Here is a 13,679-nt window from a genome sequence, read left to right as displayed (position 1 = left end):
GCTATGATTCCAGGGTAATGCACGAAGACTAAGCCTGAAGCAGTGGGAGTGTCCCAGGTAGATTTATGTCTTAGGAAATTCACACCAACAGCTTTGTGGAGGGCGGAGCTGAGGGGGGCAGGGGTGGCCAGCCTGGCAGAGAAGACTGGATGCCTCCGCTGGGAGAACCCTTGGGTGTCCACCGGCTTCCCATTGAAGCTCAAAAGTTGCCAGCAGAGCTCTCTGCATCTTTATGTCCCACACAGGAGCAGGGCTCAGCTCTTTAGGGAAGGATAAGGATCGGGGGCTTCCTGATACTGTCAGGGAATAAGGTGTGCATGGTGCAGGAAGCCAGTGCTCTCCCAGGATGGCTCCAACCAGTCAGTCATAAAAGCTGACGGGCTTAATGGACAGTGGTTTTGTGCATTACTGTATCTTTGTCAGAGGTCACTGGACATCTGAATTCTGTATATCAGAATCTCGTCTCACCTAGGGATTGGGTTCCAAAGTCAGCTACCACCAACATCTCCTATAGTTAAAATGACCTTTGAGAACCTTTCAGGAAGGTGCCATATTAGAAACCAATATACTTCTTGGGAAAGGTTCAAGCAGTCAGTTTTCCCTCTAGCCTTAGAACAGATGATCAAGTCTAGAGTTGAGCACCTGTTGGTTTGCAACTGAAAGTTATGCTATGTGAAAAATAGGTATCCTTAGAGCCAGAAGCTTTGTTTAGGGTGACAGACTCACCCTAGGAGAGGCCTCCAGGAACCACAGAGTCTGAGAGGGTGGGAGGTTCCTGTCTGCCAATCCATGATCACCCTGCGGCTTCTGCTTATCAAGGAGAAAGTGTGGGCAGTATTGACTGCATTATTTACATGTGTATTTCCTAGGGTTTTGGGGTTGGTACCATGCCTGATACACAGTGCCATTAATAGACACTCATTTAATGTTTATAACTGCCCTTCTTCCCACCCAGGGCCTCCATGAGATACTTCTGGCCATCTATCCAATGCCCAGGTAAGCCTGCCCATTCAGCCTTATGTCTGTCCCCACACCTCTCATCAATATTTACTTGTTCTTTTTAAAAAAAAATTTTTTTTTTTAACATTTATTTATTTTTGAGAGACAGAGACAGAGCATGAGCCGGGGAGGGGCAGAGAGAGAGAAGGAGACACAGAATCTGAAGCAGGCTGCAGGCTCTGAGCAAGCTGTCAGCACAGAGCTTGATGCGGGGCTCGAACCCACAAACTGTAAGATCATGACCTGAGCCGAAGTCGGATGCTCAACCGACTGAGCCACCCAGGAGCCCCAATATTTCCTTGTTCTTATCTAAGGTCCCTGAAGCCTTGTCTGGTATGCATTTTATTTCTCTGCTAAGTTGGTTCACAGTAATATGCCTAACAAAGCCTTAAGGGTTATCAGCCTCCAAAGGTATCAGAAAGAAATCTATATGGGTGGTAGCAGGCAGAGATTTGAGGGTGGTTGGGGAGTGGGAGATACGCGGTCTTTTGGAGCAATTTCATTTTCTTTTTTTTTTTTTTTTAATTTTTTTCAACGTTTATTTATTTTTGGGACAGAGAGAGACAGAGCATGAACGGGGGAGGGGCAGAGAGAGAGGGAGACACAGAATCAGAAACAGGCTCCAGGCTCTGAGCCATCAGCCCAGAGCCCGACGCGGGGCTCGAACTCACGGACCATGAGATCGTGACCTGGCTGAAGTCGGACGCTTAACCGACTGCGCCACCCAGGCGCCCCAGCAATTTCATTTTCTTAGAACCCTCAGAATAATGCGACATGGCAACTGCTTCTTGGACCTACAGGTGAGTTGGCTCTGAGACCAGGATTTGTCCAGTGTGGAGACGGCCCCGTGACGGGGCACTCTCAGAGATTGTGTCAGTTCTCGAAATTCCAGGTGGCCAGAGAGATGCAGGCTGAGTGCTCTGGGCTCCTAGACTTCCAGCTCAGGCCAGTGAATCCAGTGCAGTCTAGCAGAACCAGTGCGAACATGTGTGCCTGGTAGCTGCCAATGCCAGCTTTGCACCATACCACTATTATTTATTTTCCTAAGGACTGGTTTGGGCACTGAGCACCAGACCTGAATTAAGTACTACAATGCTTTTGCTTAATCATTCATCTACATGGTGAATACTATTATGATTCCAGTCTCAGGTAAGAACCTGAGGCTCAGTAAGCCCAGGATCACAACCAGCTACTGAGTGGGCCCATCACCAGGGCTTTGCAGCTCCAAAGCCCAGGCTCCCCACTGCACCGCCTCAATGAACCTGGAGGGAGATCTTGTAACCTGTGCTACATTTTATAAACAGAAATCAAAGCCCAGAGAAGGGAAATGACTTGACCAAGGTCACAGAGCCACACAGCTAGCTAGAGGCAGGCCCAGCTAATGTTCATTCTACCATGCAGCATGGTGTCTTGCCAAGCACACAGCATAGGCCCCTGGGATCCCACCCTCCTACACAGGTGGCTGTCCACAGAGAGTCAGGGTGAAGACAGCATGTGCCCTGGTAAGGCCATTGATGTAGGCTTCCCAGATTCCATGGCAAGGGGAGTGGCAGGGCCACCCTGCCTAACCCACAGATGTTGCCTACCAGAAAGCATCAAGCTGTAAGTAACCAGATGGTGCAGACTTCCCCAAACTCAACAGCTTGTATTTCATTTCTCGGCGCACTTAAACAAACTAAGAGAGACTTACTTTCTCCCAAAGTTCCTCTCTCTCTCTCCTCTCCTCAAGGGATCTCAGGGAAAGCTGTGGGTAAACAGGACGCGTCACTTGCAAAGATGGTGCCGCATCATCTGGAATCAGGGTGTATTTAAGGAGCTCTTTGGGAATCCTCTGTGAAGGCCCCTGGGACCCACCCGGCTGCTTAGAGTCCACACTGTTTCGGTGCACAGCAGTTGCAGGTTAAGTGTGGTGGACTTGGAACCAGAGTTGAGGTGTGAGTCAAGGTCCCCAAGGCGTAGAATGGGGAAGCCTCTCTGAGCCAGCAATTAGATAAAGATGTATGAATGAGATAGATTTCAGGACACACTGTGCTGTGAAAGCAAAAATGGAGCCCAGGGGCCCTGAACTTCTTAATTGCAGGGTTTGCATTCTGCTCTGGATGACTTTGGTGAGGGCAGAGTGTTCTTAGCACCTCAAGCTGGGCCTGTGGCAATGGTAATTGACATGGAGCCTCAGGTCATGCCTCCTCGGGGTCTGCCACAGGGCAGGAATAAGTGGAGGGTCTCAGGGTCGAGGAATCATTGTAATCAAAGACACAGGCCTCATTCTGGGGCACCTGGGTGGCTCAGTCAGTTCAGTGTCGGACTCTTGATTTCAGTTCAGGTCATGATCTCATGGTTCATGGGTTTGAGTCCCACATCAGGCTCTGTGCTGGCAGTGTAGAGCCTGCTTGGGATTTTCTCTCTCTCCCTTTCTCTCTCTCTCTCTCTCTCTCTGTCCCTCCCCCACTCATTCTCTCTCAAAATAAGTCAACTTTTTTTTTTTTTTTAATACGCAGGCCTCATTCTGTGGCATGCTCTTCCAATTGCAATATCAACTCCATACTATTTCAATAAATATTCATGCAATGTCTAGGTTACGCCAGGCACTGTGACGAGAAGCCAGGAACGAACCAAACAGAAGTTGGTCCTACCTTTTGGGACCCAGTAGAAGATCTTTTACCGTTGGTGGGTAGAACAGGTCAGTGGCACAGTCTCAGGGGAGGACAGGGAGGCCCTCTTGACAAATGCTATACTAGGACTGTGTGGTGGTCGAATGCACCCTGTTCCCAACATGCTTCTCTGCCCCACTGATGTCACAGAGCCATGTGACCTGTTCTGACCAACAACATGTGAGTGCAAGTGATGTGTTCTCTCAGGGCAGAAGCCTTAAGAGACAGTTCATGGCTCTCCACATCTTTTCCGTGCGTCATGAGATCAACAGTGCTCTAGATAAAGGCTACCTGTTAGCCTAGATCCCAGTGGGAGGCCGTGTGGAAGAGAGCCACAGTCAACCCAAGAAGGACATGTGGTAGAGATGATAAATAAACCTTTGTTATAAAATAATAATATGCCAATAATAAACACCAATAAAATAACAATAGCCAATATGATTTTACAGTCACTGGTGGCTGGTGTATAACCTGCGATCCTGATTATCCACATAAGTGACCGACATCAGAGCCTATGATTCCCAGTTCTTCTTCCGGAGGCCTTCGACACGGACATGTTGGGAAGACTTTCTGATGTCCTTTCAGGAGCTCACACGCTCTTGTCCCTACTCAGAGTGTCATTCCACCTTTGGGATCCCAGACAAGAAGGGTTCCTGCAAGGCCTTGCCATTGGGAACTTGGATCTCCAGGTGAAGCAAACTGGGCCCTGGAAGAGGGGCGGTCAGCCAGGCTCCTGAAGCGGGGCCATAGAGACTCAGTTGCTGACCAGCTTGTGCAAGGCCACTACAGGTAAAATCCTTACACCCAACATGGGAGGGCTGCTGTAAGACAGCTGTTTAAATGATGCCAAAGAAATCAGCATATCCATGGAGAAGCTCCCCACTCACTATCATCTATGAGTCGGCCCTTTGCCCTTTAATCTGATTTCCAGTAGGTGTGTACCGATTTTCCTTTAAGCAGTAGGCCCACTGCTGCTCTCTGAGAATGGAAGTACTGGCTACATCTAGGGTTCTGACACTCACCCCCTAGAAGCTCAGCCTTTTAAAGGCATCTTGGAGAAACTGACAATAGCTTCCTGTAGCTGAGCTATTCTTGGGGTACAAAAGCCTCTGACCATGATTATGAATGAGAACAGCTCTGTTAAGCATCAATGGTATAGTAGAAGACGATCTTAACGTTTTCTTTTCCAAGAAAATGTTTTTTAATGTTTATTTCTGAAGGAAAGAGAGACAGATTATGAATGGAGGAGGGGCAAGAAAGAGGGAGACACAGAATCCAAAGCAGGTCCCAGGCTCTGAGTTGTTAGCACAGAGCCCGACGTCGGGCTTAAACTCATAAGCTGTGAGATCATGACCTGAGCCTAAGTCGGACGTTTACCGACTGAGCCACTCAGGAGCCTCTTAACTTTTTTTTTTTTTTTTTTTAACATGTCTTCCCCAGAAGACTGAATTGTTAAGCGGTCTTATTAACTTCTACATAACCTCAAGAGTTTCAGCATTTGGACACTCAACAAATATTTGTTAAATAAAACACGAATGACGGAATGAAGGAATGAATGAATGAATCAGCTATGAAAATCTCCTGGGCTCTCAAATGAATAAGCCCTGAGAACAACTTAATGTCTGGTGATCTGAAGTGCTCTGACAGATCACCACTTGATTTAATAGGATGCTCTCATCCTGTGGCCTTTCCTGCAACAGAGCCTCTCCTCAAAGTTCTTGACTCGAGAGACAAAGCAGCTGACTCAGGTGACATATGTGGAGGTGTGGGCCAGCTGCCAGGAGCCTCGTGATCCTGAGGAGGACTAGCCTTTGGCCTCCGGGCTAGGAAAGGCATGTGCATCACAGACCGCTTTTCTATGTCCTGTAATATGTACTGACTTAGGGGCAGCGCCGTGGGCCTTTCCTGGGGCTGATGTTAATGTCAAATTTAATTTGGTCAAGAGGTCTTCCTAAGGGCTTCATGGGGCATCTCATACTCAAGGCAGTCCTGTGACACTTCACTTCTGGAAAGTCTGGTATTGAGATGACAGAGCCCTTCATCTTGATCTCTGAATTCAGAGCAAGTGATAAGCAGTTTGCCCAACTTCGTCAAGAAGCCTGGCTTTATGTAAAGCAAGGCTAGTGGGGGATCATCTTAGGCTGTGTTCTACAAGCTGAAGGGGACACCTTTGTTTTTACTGCACCTGTCAGATACTTGCTGACAATTGGCTTTGAGCTAGCTACTGTCAGATTTCCCCTTGACCAGGATTCTATCACAGCTCCTAATGGAGCTGGCATCACAGGTGGAGGAGGCAGGTGGGCAATGACCAGACATGCAAGATGCCCCTCCATGGAGACACCCCTGCCTGAACTCAAAGGAACCCAGGAAGCACCCCTAGGACAGCCTCCCTGGTGTACAGTGGGCAGAAGAATATTGACTGAAGGGAAAGGTTTGGGACGACGAAAAGGGGAGAGATTCTAGTGGGAAGAAAAATGAACTAAGATTTAGGGATGAGAGCCAGCTAGGCACGGGGTCAGAGGAGGTGTCCTGGCCAAGAAGAGGTGCAACATCAGGAAAAAACTGGCTCTGACAATGGATCTGCTGGGTGGAGGCCGGGCCGTAGGAGCGTCCAGACTCAGGCTAGCATTGGACACCCACATCTGGATGTTCCACAGGCACCTGACCTCAGAGTCCCCCTAAATCTACTCTTGCCTGGATTCCTGGTTCTGGCTGGTGGCACCCTTGTCCACTTAGAGGCTTATGCTAGAATCGTCTTAATTTCTTCTTTCTCACTGACAGCTGATCAATCATTGGTTAGCTTGCTGATTTTGCCTCCTAAAGCTGTCTTAAAGGCATCCCTACTGCCACTCCCCTGGTTAGGAACTCATTATCTCTTGCTTAGACCATGGCAATAACATCCTAATTGGTCTCCCTGTTTCCATCCAAAACCAATAAAGATTTGGAAGATGAAAAATGCATGACTGCTGAGGCTGAAAGTATCATGGCTGCTCCTTAGTTGGGAGAGCCTGCAAGCAACTTGTCTACCATCCACTGAAAACACACGGAAGCTTGTCCCCAGAACCTAAGATGCCCACAGGAGCAGGAATGATAACCCAGACTCTGTTTTATATGTGACCCAGCCTGCATTTCCCTTGCAGTTGGGAAAGAAGAGCATGGGGTCCCATGAGCTGACTTCTCCAAAGCTGACTCTAGCAGCAGATGCGCATCTGGGTTTCACTCATTTGCTTCTGCCTTTTTTTCCAGAGCTCTCCCTCCATGGAATTCAAGATTCAGACTCCTAACATGGAGGCAAGAGTGTTCCTACCCATCCTGTTACTCGGACAGAGTCCCCATAGGGCAGTGGGCGGCACTACCGGGGAGGTCACCAGAAAGACACCCAGACTCCCCCCCGCCGCTCCCCCAATAAAGGGTTGCTCCTGGAACCAGGTAAGCTCACATCTTGGGGGAAACCTGCTCTCCTCATTGAATGAACGTGCCTCCTGCAAGGCGAGGCTGGCAGCCCAGAAGGAATAAGCTGTGTTAACAACCAGATGCAATTTTGCTCTAAACTTTCTTCCCTGAGAAAATCCTTCTTGCTCTCCCCAGCAACATTCAAAATCAAATCACAAGTGCGTGCCCTTGGGCCCATCTGATCTTTAACAACCTGATTCCATCATCTCCTTCTAACCTGGAGGGGTTTAGGAAATGACTGTAACCCACCGTGGCACAGGTCGAGTTGACTTATAATCCAGGTGCATGGGGAGCGAAAGGGCATATTCATTCAGAGTAAGATGTCTGAGATGGCTTCTCTGCACGTGGGCTGGAGGCAGTTTGCTGAATACTGTGGGCCCCTTCCATCCATTTTTGCAGGAGCTGTCTGGAATATTGAAGTTGTGATGTTCTCCCCAGCCTACTGCATTGTTCTGGAGAAGCCCCATTCCCACAGGCCTTCCTGACAGCCTGGTGACATGATAAATGGGACATAGCCTAAAGAGGGTCCATTCCACATTCACTTCTAAAATTTGCACCTGGTTCTTTGGGCAAGAGCAGGGTGGGTGAAGACGTGTGTGTGTATATGTGTGTGTGTGTGTGTGTGTGTGTGTGCACGCACACATGAGTGCATGTGTGTGTGTGTGCACAGCAATGTTGAGGGAGGGAAACTGTCCCAGCAATAGTAGTGGAGGGGTCACCAGGAGTGGATGGCAGCCTGCATTGTATCCAGGAGGGTCCTTTTCCTTTTGGGGAGATATAGTTACCCCCAAATATAGGTCTAGTCTAAGAGCAAGCTCTTTTCTAAGCTCCCCGCAGCACAGCTGGGGAATCAAATGGGAGTTCCTGAATATTCTTGGTGAGAACACGAGACAAACGAAATATATGTCGCCCACCTCACCCCAAGGCCCATCAACACATCAACGGTCTGGTTTACCAAGCACATGGGACCATTCCCACTGTAATGAGCACTCCACAGGCTGACTGAAGAGATTTACATTTTAGCTCCCAAGGCCTGGCCTGTCTCCTCAGATATTGAGCTAAACAGCCTTCATTCAGGTAGAACCACCTTCAAATTCTGTCTCTGTCACCTTCTAACTGGGATCGTGAGCAAGCCATTTTTCCTCTCTGGGCCTCAACTTTCCCATCTTTAGAACCGGATGAATAACAGCCTCCTCGCACTGAAGATGAGAGAGTTACATCAAGCGATGCATGTGAAGAGCCTAACAGGTGCACAAAGTCACTGCTCGGTAAAGTGGTTTCCTTGTGCAGCACCTTCATCAGTCTCGCTTCCTTGCTCTCGGCAGCTCCTTTCCTGTGGCTTCACCTCACAGAGGCAGTGGGTCCTTTCTGTCACACCGGGACACCTTCACCTGGGCCACCTCCGCCCCCACGCCAGCTCTTCTTCTCTGGTGTGGGCGGCCAGGATGGCTTTACTGGCATGCCACCTAAGCTGTCACATAGGTCCCATGCTTGGCCTGGGTCCCTGGCTTGGTTTAATGCTTTGCTGTTGCAGCCTTAAAATTCTTACGAGTTTCTGAACAAGAGCCCCACATTCTCACTTAGCCTGGGCTCTGCAAATTATGAGGGGGTCCCTTGGGAGAGGAAACCGACCGCTCCCCGAGTGATAAGACACCACCCTTCACCCTGGCCCCTGATCAGGTGCCTCTTTAAAATCAACACAGTGGAACAGAGCCCGTGTTTCTTCAGGCTCCACGGTAGGTTGTCTTAAGTGCATTGTGTCATTAATTGCTGATGAAGAGAGGAGGCTTTGTCCCATGCCTTGCCCACAGCCACACAGTTGGTAAATGGTGGGACCTGGACAGGTGTGCCCAGTGCCCAGACCTGTGCCATCTGAACCCCTAATCATAGTAAGTAAACTTAATAATCATCCAGGAGGTATATACGCCAATGCGGTGGGCAGGGGCTAATTCTTTCATAATATAAGATATGCTTTGTATATCATTTTTACCCACCACACAATTTCTGAAGGGATCTCTCAGAGTAGGTCTCCCGGTCGCAGCCCTTGCCGATGTAATTGGTCTGTAGCTCCGTGGTGATCTGGATGGAGGACACGGCCCCGTCGCACGTCTCCAGGTGGATGCTGGGGAAAAGCGGCACGCTCCCCGAGCCAGGCTGATACTCAATCCTCTTGGTCCAGTCTGAATAAACGAAGAAAACATTAAAGGCAATCAGGTACGGCCAGTTCTGATGGAACACGTGTCTTTGAAAATGTGAATTTGTTCCAATGCAATTGACATCTTAGGGAATGACTTGAGGATAATGGGAATTTCACATTTGCCTAGGCAAAATCTCCTACTGGAGAAACACTAGGCGAATGCAGAAAACGGTAGCCAGCTGAGCTGAGCCAGGGAGGAATGCACAAAACATGCCCGTGGACACACCTCCAGCACCTCTCGGTGCCGCAGCCCACTATGCGTTATAAGCCACATCCACCTGCACCGGCAGTTGCAAATTTCCATCCCATCCAGAGAGCCCTGCGTCCGCCCCGCCACAGTACTGCCCCAACTGTCACCCTCCCCCGTCCTCTCTACATACAAACACCAGGTCTTTTCAAGGGGAAGTGCCGTGCTTATTGTAGTACTAATATATTTCTGAACCCTTTAACGTGTGTAAAACTGTGCTAATATTTTTTTCTTTGTGCCCTTTTTATCTGTCACCGATGACATTTCTGAGTGTTATGCCCCTCGCTCCCTGCTCCCCATTTTGTCTAGCGGGGTGCTTTTTAGGAATGCGTATGTCTTGTCACAAAATATGAGAGCACAGTAGTTCAGGATTACTTGGGGTCATGAGGTGGGGAGCGAGGATTCTTTCCCAAGCATTCAGGACCGGGGCTCACTTAAGGAGGGCTGATGGTCTTATGACTTCTTTTTAGAGGAAAAATATTTTGGAGGTGATCAAGTGTTGGAGAGGAACAAAACCGCGATCAAAATGGCACCACACGAAATAGAGCAATCAACGAAAATAAACACCAAGAGAGAGTGTACACATGAATTGACCGGAACAGCAAAAGCAGCAATTGAAAGTCAGAGCAGAGTCCAGGCAACGCTCACACTGACCGGCAACAGTTCTTGCTGACGATGGCAGGCGTACCACGCTCTGTGAGGACACATGTCTGAGAGGTCTGTTCGACCCTAAGCCAGACGGGTGGGTAGAATCAAGGAATGTGACCTATGGATACTATTAGTTTATGAATCGCAAATGTTTGTCACACAGAACCTTGCTAGAAGGTATCCTTTTGCTGAAGCAGAAATAAAAAGCTATGACATTGCCTGCGCTCACCTGTGAGAAACTGAGAAAGCCTGGCCTGAATGGGTCAGTGTTCTTCACAAGTGCCCAGTGGGCCACTGTCTGCCATCTTTAGCAATTCCAGGGGAGGGGCCAGATGCCTTTGTTCACTGAGCATGCGTTTGTTCAGGGTTTCCACGTCCTAGGCTCTGTTTGGAGCATCAGGGATGCAGCAGTGGAGTCAGGAAAGGTCCCTGCCTTGTGGAGCTGGGGTGAGGGGTGAGGGTTGGGGGGAGGGTTGTGCTATTCTATCTGAGAGGGTGACTGTTATAAAAGGAAAAGTCGTGACAGAGAGAGACTCTTTAGATGGAGAGAATTCTGGTTTGAGCTGAGGTCTGTATGTCAAGGATGAACGTATGTGGGAAGACTCAGACAAGCAGGTCGGAAGCAGATGCCCCAGTGATCTTGGTTTGACTCTGCCTGGTCAGGAAGTTCTTGGGCAGGTTAATGAAGGTCTCCAAGCCTCAGGCACCTCATCAATAAAATAGGACACAATCATTGCACGGATCTCAAGTGTGGATTTGGAGGGAGGACTGAGGGCTTCAAGTGTGTATGGCATGCAGGAAAGGAAGGAGATGTTCAGTCCAAGGGGACAGGTGTCCCCTGCATTCCATTCCGGATAACCATGGAATCTGAGTTTAGGTCTGATTTTCTCAGAGTGTGCCGTGAACAGAGACTGCACACAGGGTTGTGAGGCTGGTCACCAGGAACTTACCACGGGAGGATATTTGGATAGGGACTTCATGCGAAACAGAATGTACCTGATTGCATGCTTTTCCTCAGAGCCCCCAGGAACTGTGTCTGGCCTAGCCCATCACCTCCTGGAGGATGAGATCATGGAGCTGCTCTGAGCCATGCTCCAGAGGCCCCAAGTTCAATTAAGATGAGCCACTGGAGGACAGGAAGTCCTGTCAGATGCATCTGAAGGTCACAGAGCTGTCAGAAGCAGTCCACACCTGACAAGCCTTGAGTCTTAGGTACAATGTTTCATGCCTCTGTGCAGTTGATCATGCTGTTTTTTTCTATAGAGAGCTCCCTTTCTATCCCTTTCTGTTTTGCTAACTCCATGCAACCTTTCTGACTTTCTCTAGTCTGGGTAGATACACTCCTCTGTGCTCCACAGCACCCTCAGCCTTCAACACAGCATTAGACTCCAAGCTTCATGGTTCCTCCGAGTCCCCCTCACGCTCCATGCCCGGTGCCTGGCACAGAGTAGATGCTCACTCGATGTTGGTAGAAAGTGTGAATGAATCCTGTAGGATTCAGTTGTGTGCTTGCCTCCCCCAGCACCTGGATGCTCCTTAAAGGCAGGGATTGCTATGTTTATTTTTGATGACTCTACATCGAGGTCACAGCGCAGGGTGGACCTGGGGAGCCACAGATACCTCGCCGTGACTGCAGCCGTGGCAGCCTTTCTTGAGCCACAGAAAGAACTTGTGGCCTATCTGCCCCGTCGCCGGTACTGCCCTGGTTGACCCCGACCTCAGTCCTACAGAACCACCTAGCCTGACAGCAGCCCCTAACGTGTTCATTTTTGTTTGTTTGTTTTCGTTTTCTTCTCAGGCAGGAAGCTGGGCCAGAACTGATGATGGAACAGTCTCCCTCCTGATAACAAGAAATGGCATCAAGGAGGAGGAGGCCTTTTTCCCTTCCCTGCCTCAGCCCTCTTTCCCTGGATCCTCCCTTTCTTTAGAGATGCAGCTAGAAAGATGGAGAAAATGGTTTTGTGTAGCAGGCCTTGGTGTGAGTCTCAGGGACCAGTTTTTGAGGTTCTGCTACTTCTGCTGGTAGAAGCTCCTCCCACATTGCCTCCTTCTGGAAGTCTCTTCATTGGAGAAGCCCAAGCCATCCATGGCATTGATTCCCTTTACTCTGGGGGCGCTGCAGCTATCTAGATATTTTGGTGGTGATCTTTTTTTTTTTTAATTTTTTTTTAACGTTTATTTATTTTTGAGACAGAGAGAGACAGAGCATGAACGGGGGAGGGGCAGAGAGAGAGGGAGACACAGAATCTGAAACGGGCTCCAGGCTCCGAGCTGTCAGCCCAGAGCCTGACGCGGGGCTCGAACTCGCGGACCGTGAGATCGTGACCTGAGCTGAAGTTGGACGCTTAACCAACTGAGCCACCCAGGCGCCCCTGGTGGTTATCTTTGATGAGACATTCTACCTCAGGTCCTTTTTAGAAGGAATGAAAATAAAGAAGCAAATAAATATTGAAGGGAAGGTGAGTGGAGGCACAGGCCGAGTAGAGGGTTCATTCCTCTCCCCATCCCCTGGCAGGGGTGAAATTTCCTCTTTGGGAAGAAATCAGGTACGAAAGACAGTTGGGAACATCACATCTGCAGCTGCTTTGGTGACCTCATGAGGCTTGCTTTTGAGGGTTTACGAGGAGCAGGCAAATTTGCAACCATATAATAAAAGAAATCGATGAAGCTTTCTGAGTGTAGTGTCCTTGAGAGAGTGGGCAGCTCGCACAAACATCTTTCATTTTCCAAGAAGGAATTTGGGATGGGGAATGAGAGAGCAAAAGGCAAATCATCAAATTCAGCCTCTGTCACATGAAATGTCTATTCATCCTCATTTCCTGGAGGTCGGATAGCAAGATGGTTAAGACTATGACTAAATTCAGTGTGCCTGAGTTCAAACCCCACCCTTACTCCTTCCTGCAAAATGTTTACCTTCTCTGAGCCTCAGCTTCCTCTTAGGTGAAAGTGGTGTCTACTACCCAGGATTTGGGAGGGACTAAATGCAGACTCGTTTCAGCACCAAACACAAGGGTTATGTTCAATAGATACATTATTGCTAAATTATCATTTATTCAATAGCACTTATTGCAGGAACTAAAAGGACGTACAATTATTAAGCACCTACAAGGTGCTAAGCACTTCTACATCTATTCTTTTGTTTGGTTCTCCCAACAGCCCAGTGATTAGTAACTTAATTGTGCAGATGAGAAAGCCATGGTTGACAGCTGGTATGACTTGCCCAAGGCCATGCAGCTCTTTTGCAGCAGCTCAGCCATGATTCTGAGGATTTGCCAGGACGGAGAGCAAGTGTAATTTTTACAGATTCATTTTTGAATGTTTGATTTATACTGATAGATAGATAAAGATATAGACATAGATATAGATATACAGATATAGACAGATCTATCTATAGAATGTATATTTTATATATTATATATACATATATATTATATATTTATATATAATACATATATTATATATACATATATATTATATATATAAT

The 13,679-nt window shown here is 48.4% G+C and overlaps 1 protein-coding gene across 2 annotated transcripts in view; it reads right to left on the bottom strand.

Moving 5' to 3' along the window:
• The window catches only part of CLSTN2 (calsyntenin 2), a 614,269-nt gene that overhangs the window by 103,112 nt on the left and 497,478 nt on the right, over positions 1 to 13,679 (bottom strand). For both annotated transcript variants that reach the window (XM_040480332.1, XM_040480333.1), the window contains one exon: positions 9,098 to 9,283. In XM_040480332.1, the coding sequence (XP_040336266.1) occupies positions 9,098 to 9,283 (186 nt within the window). The remainder of the gene's footprint in view (positions 1 to 9,097; positions 9,284 to 13,679) is intronic.

Source organism: Herpailurus yagouaroundi, unplaced genomic scaffold (genome assembly GCF_014898765.1).
Source record: "Herpailurus yagouaroundi ecotype Mexico unplaced genomic scaffold, PumYag 159, whole genome shotgun sequence".
NCBI classification, from domain to species: Eukaryota; Metazoa; Chordata; class Mammalia; order Carnivora; family Felidae; genus Herpailurus; species Herpailurus yagouaroundi.
This window is presented reverse-complemented; position numbering and strand designations above follow the sequence as displayed.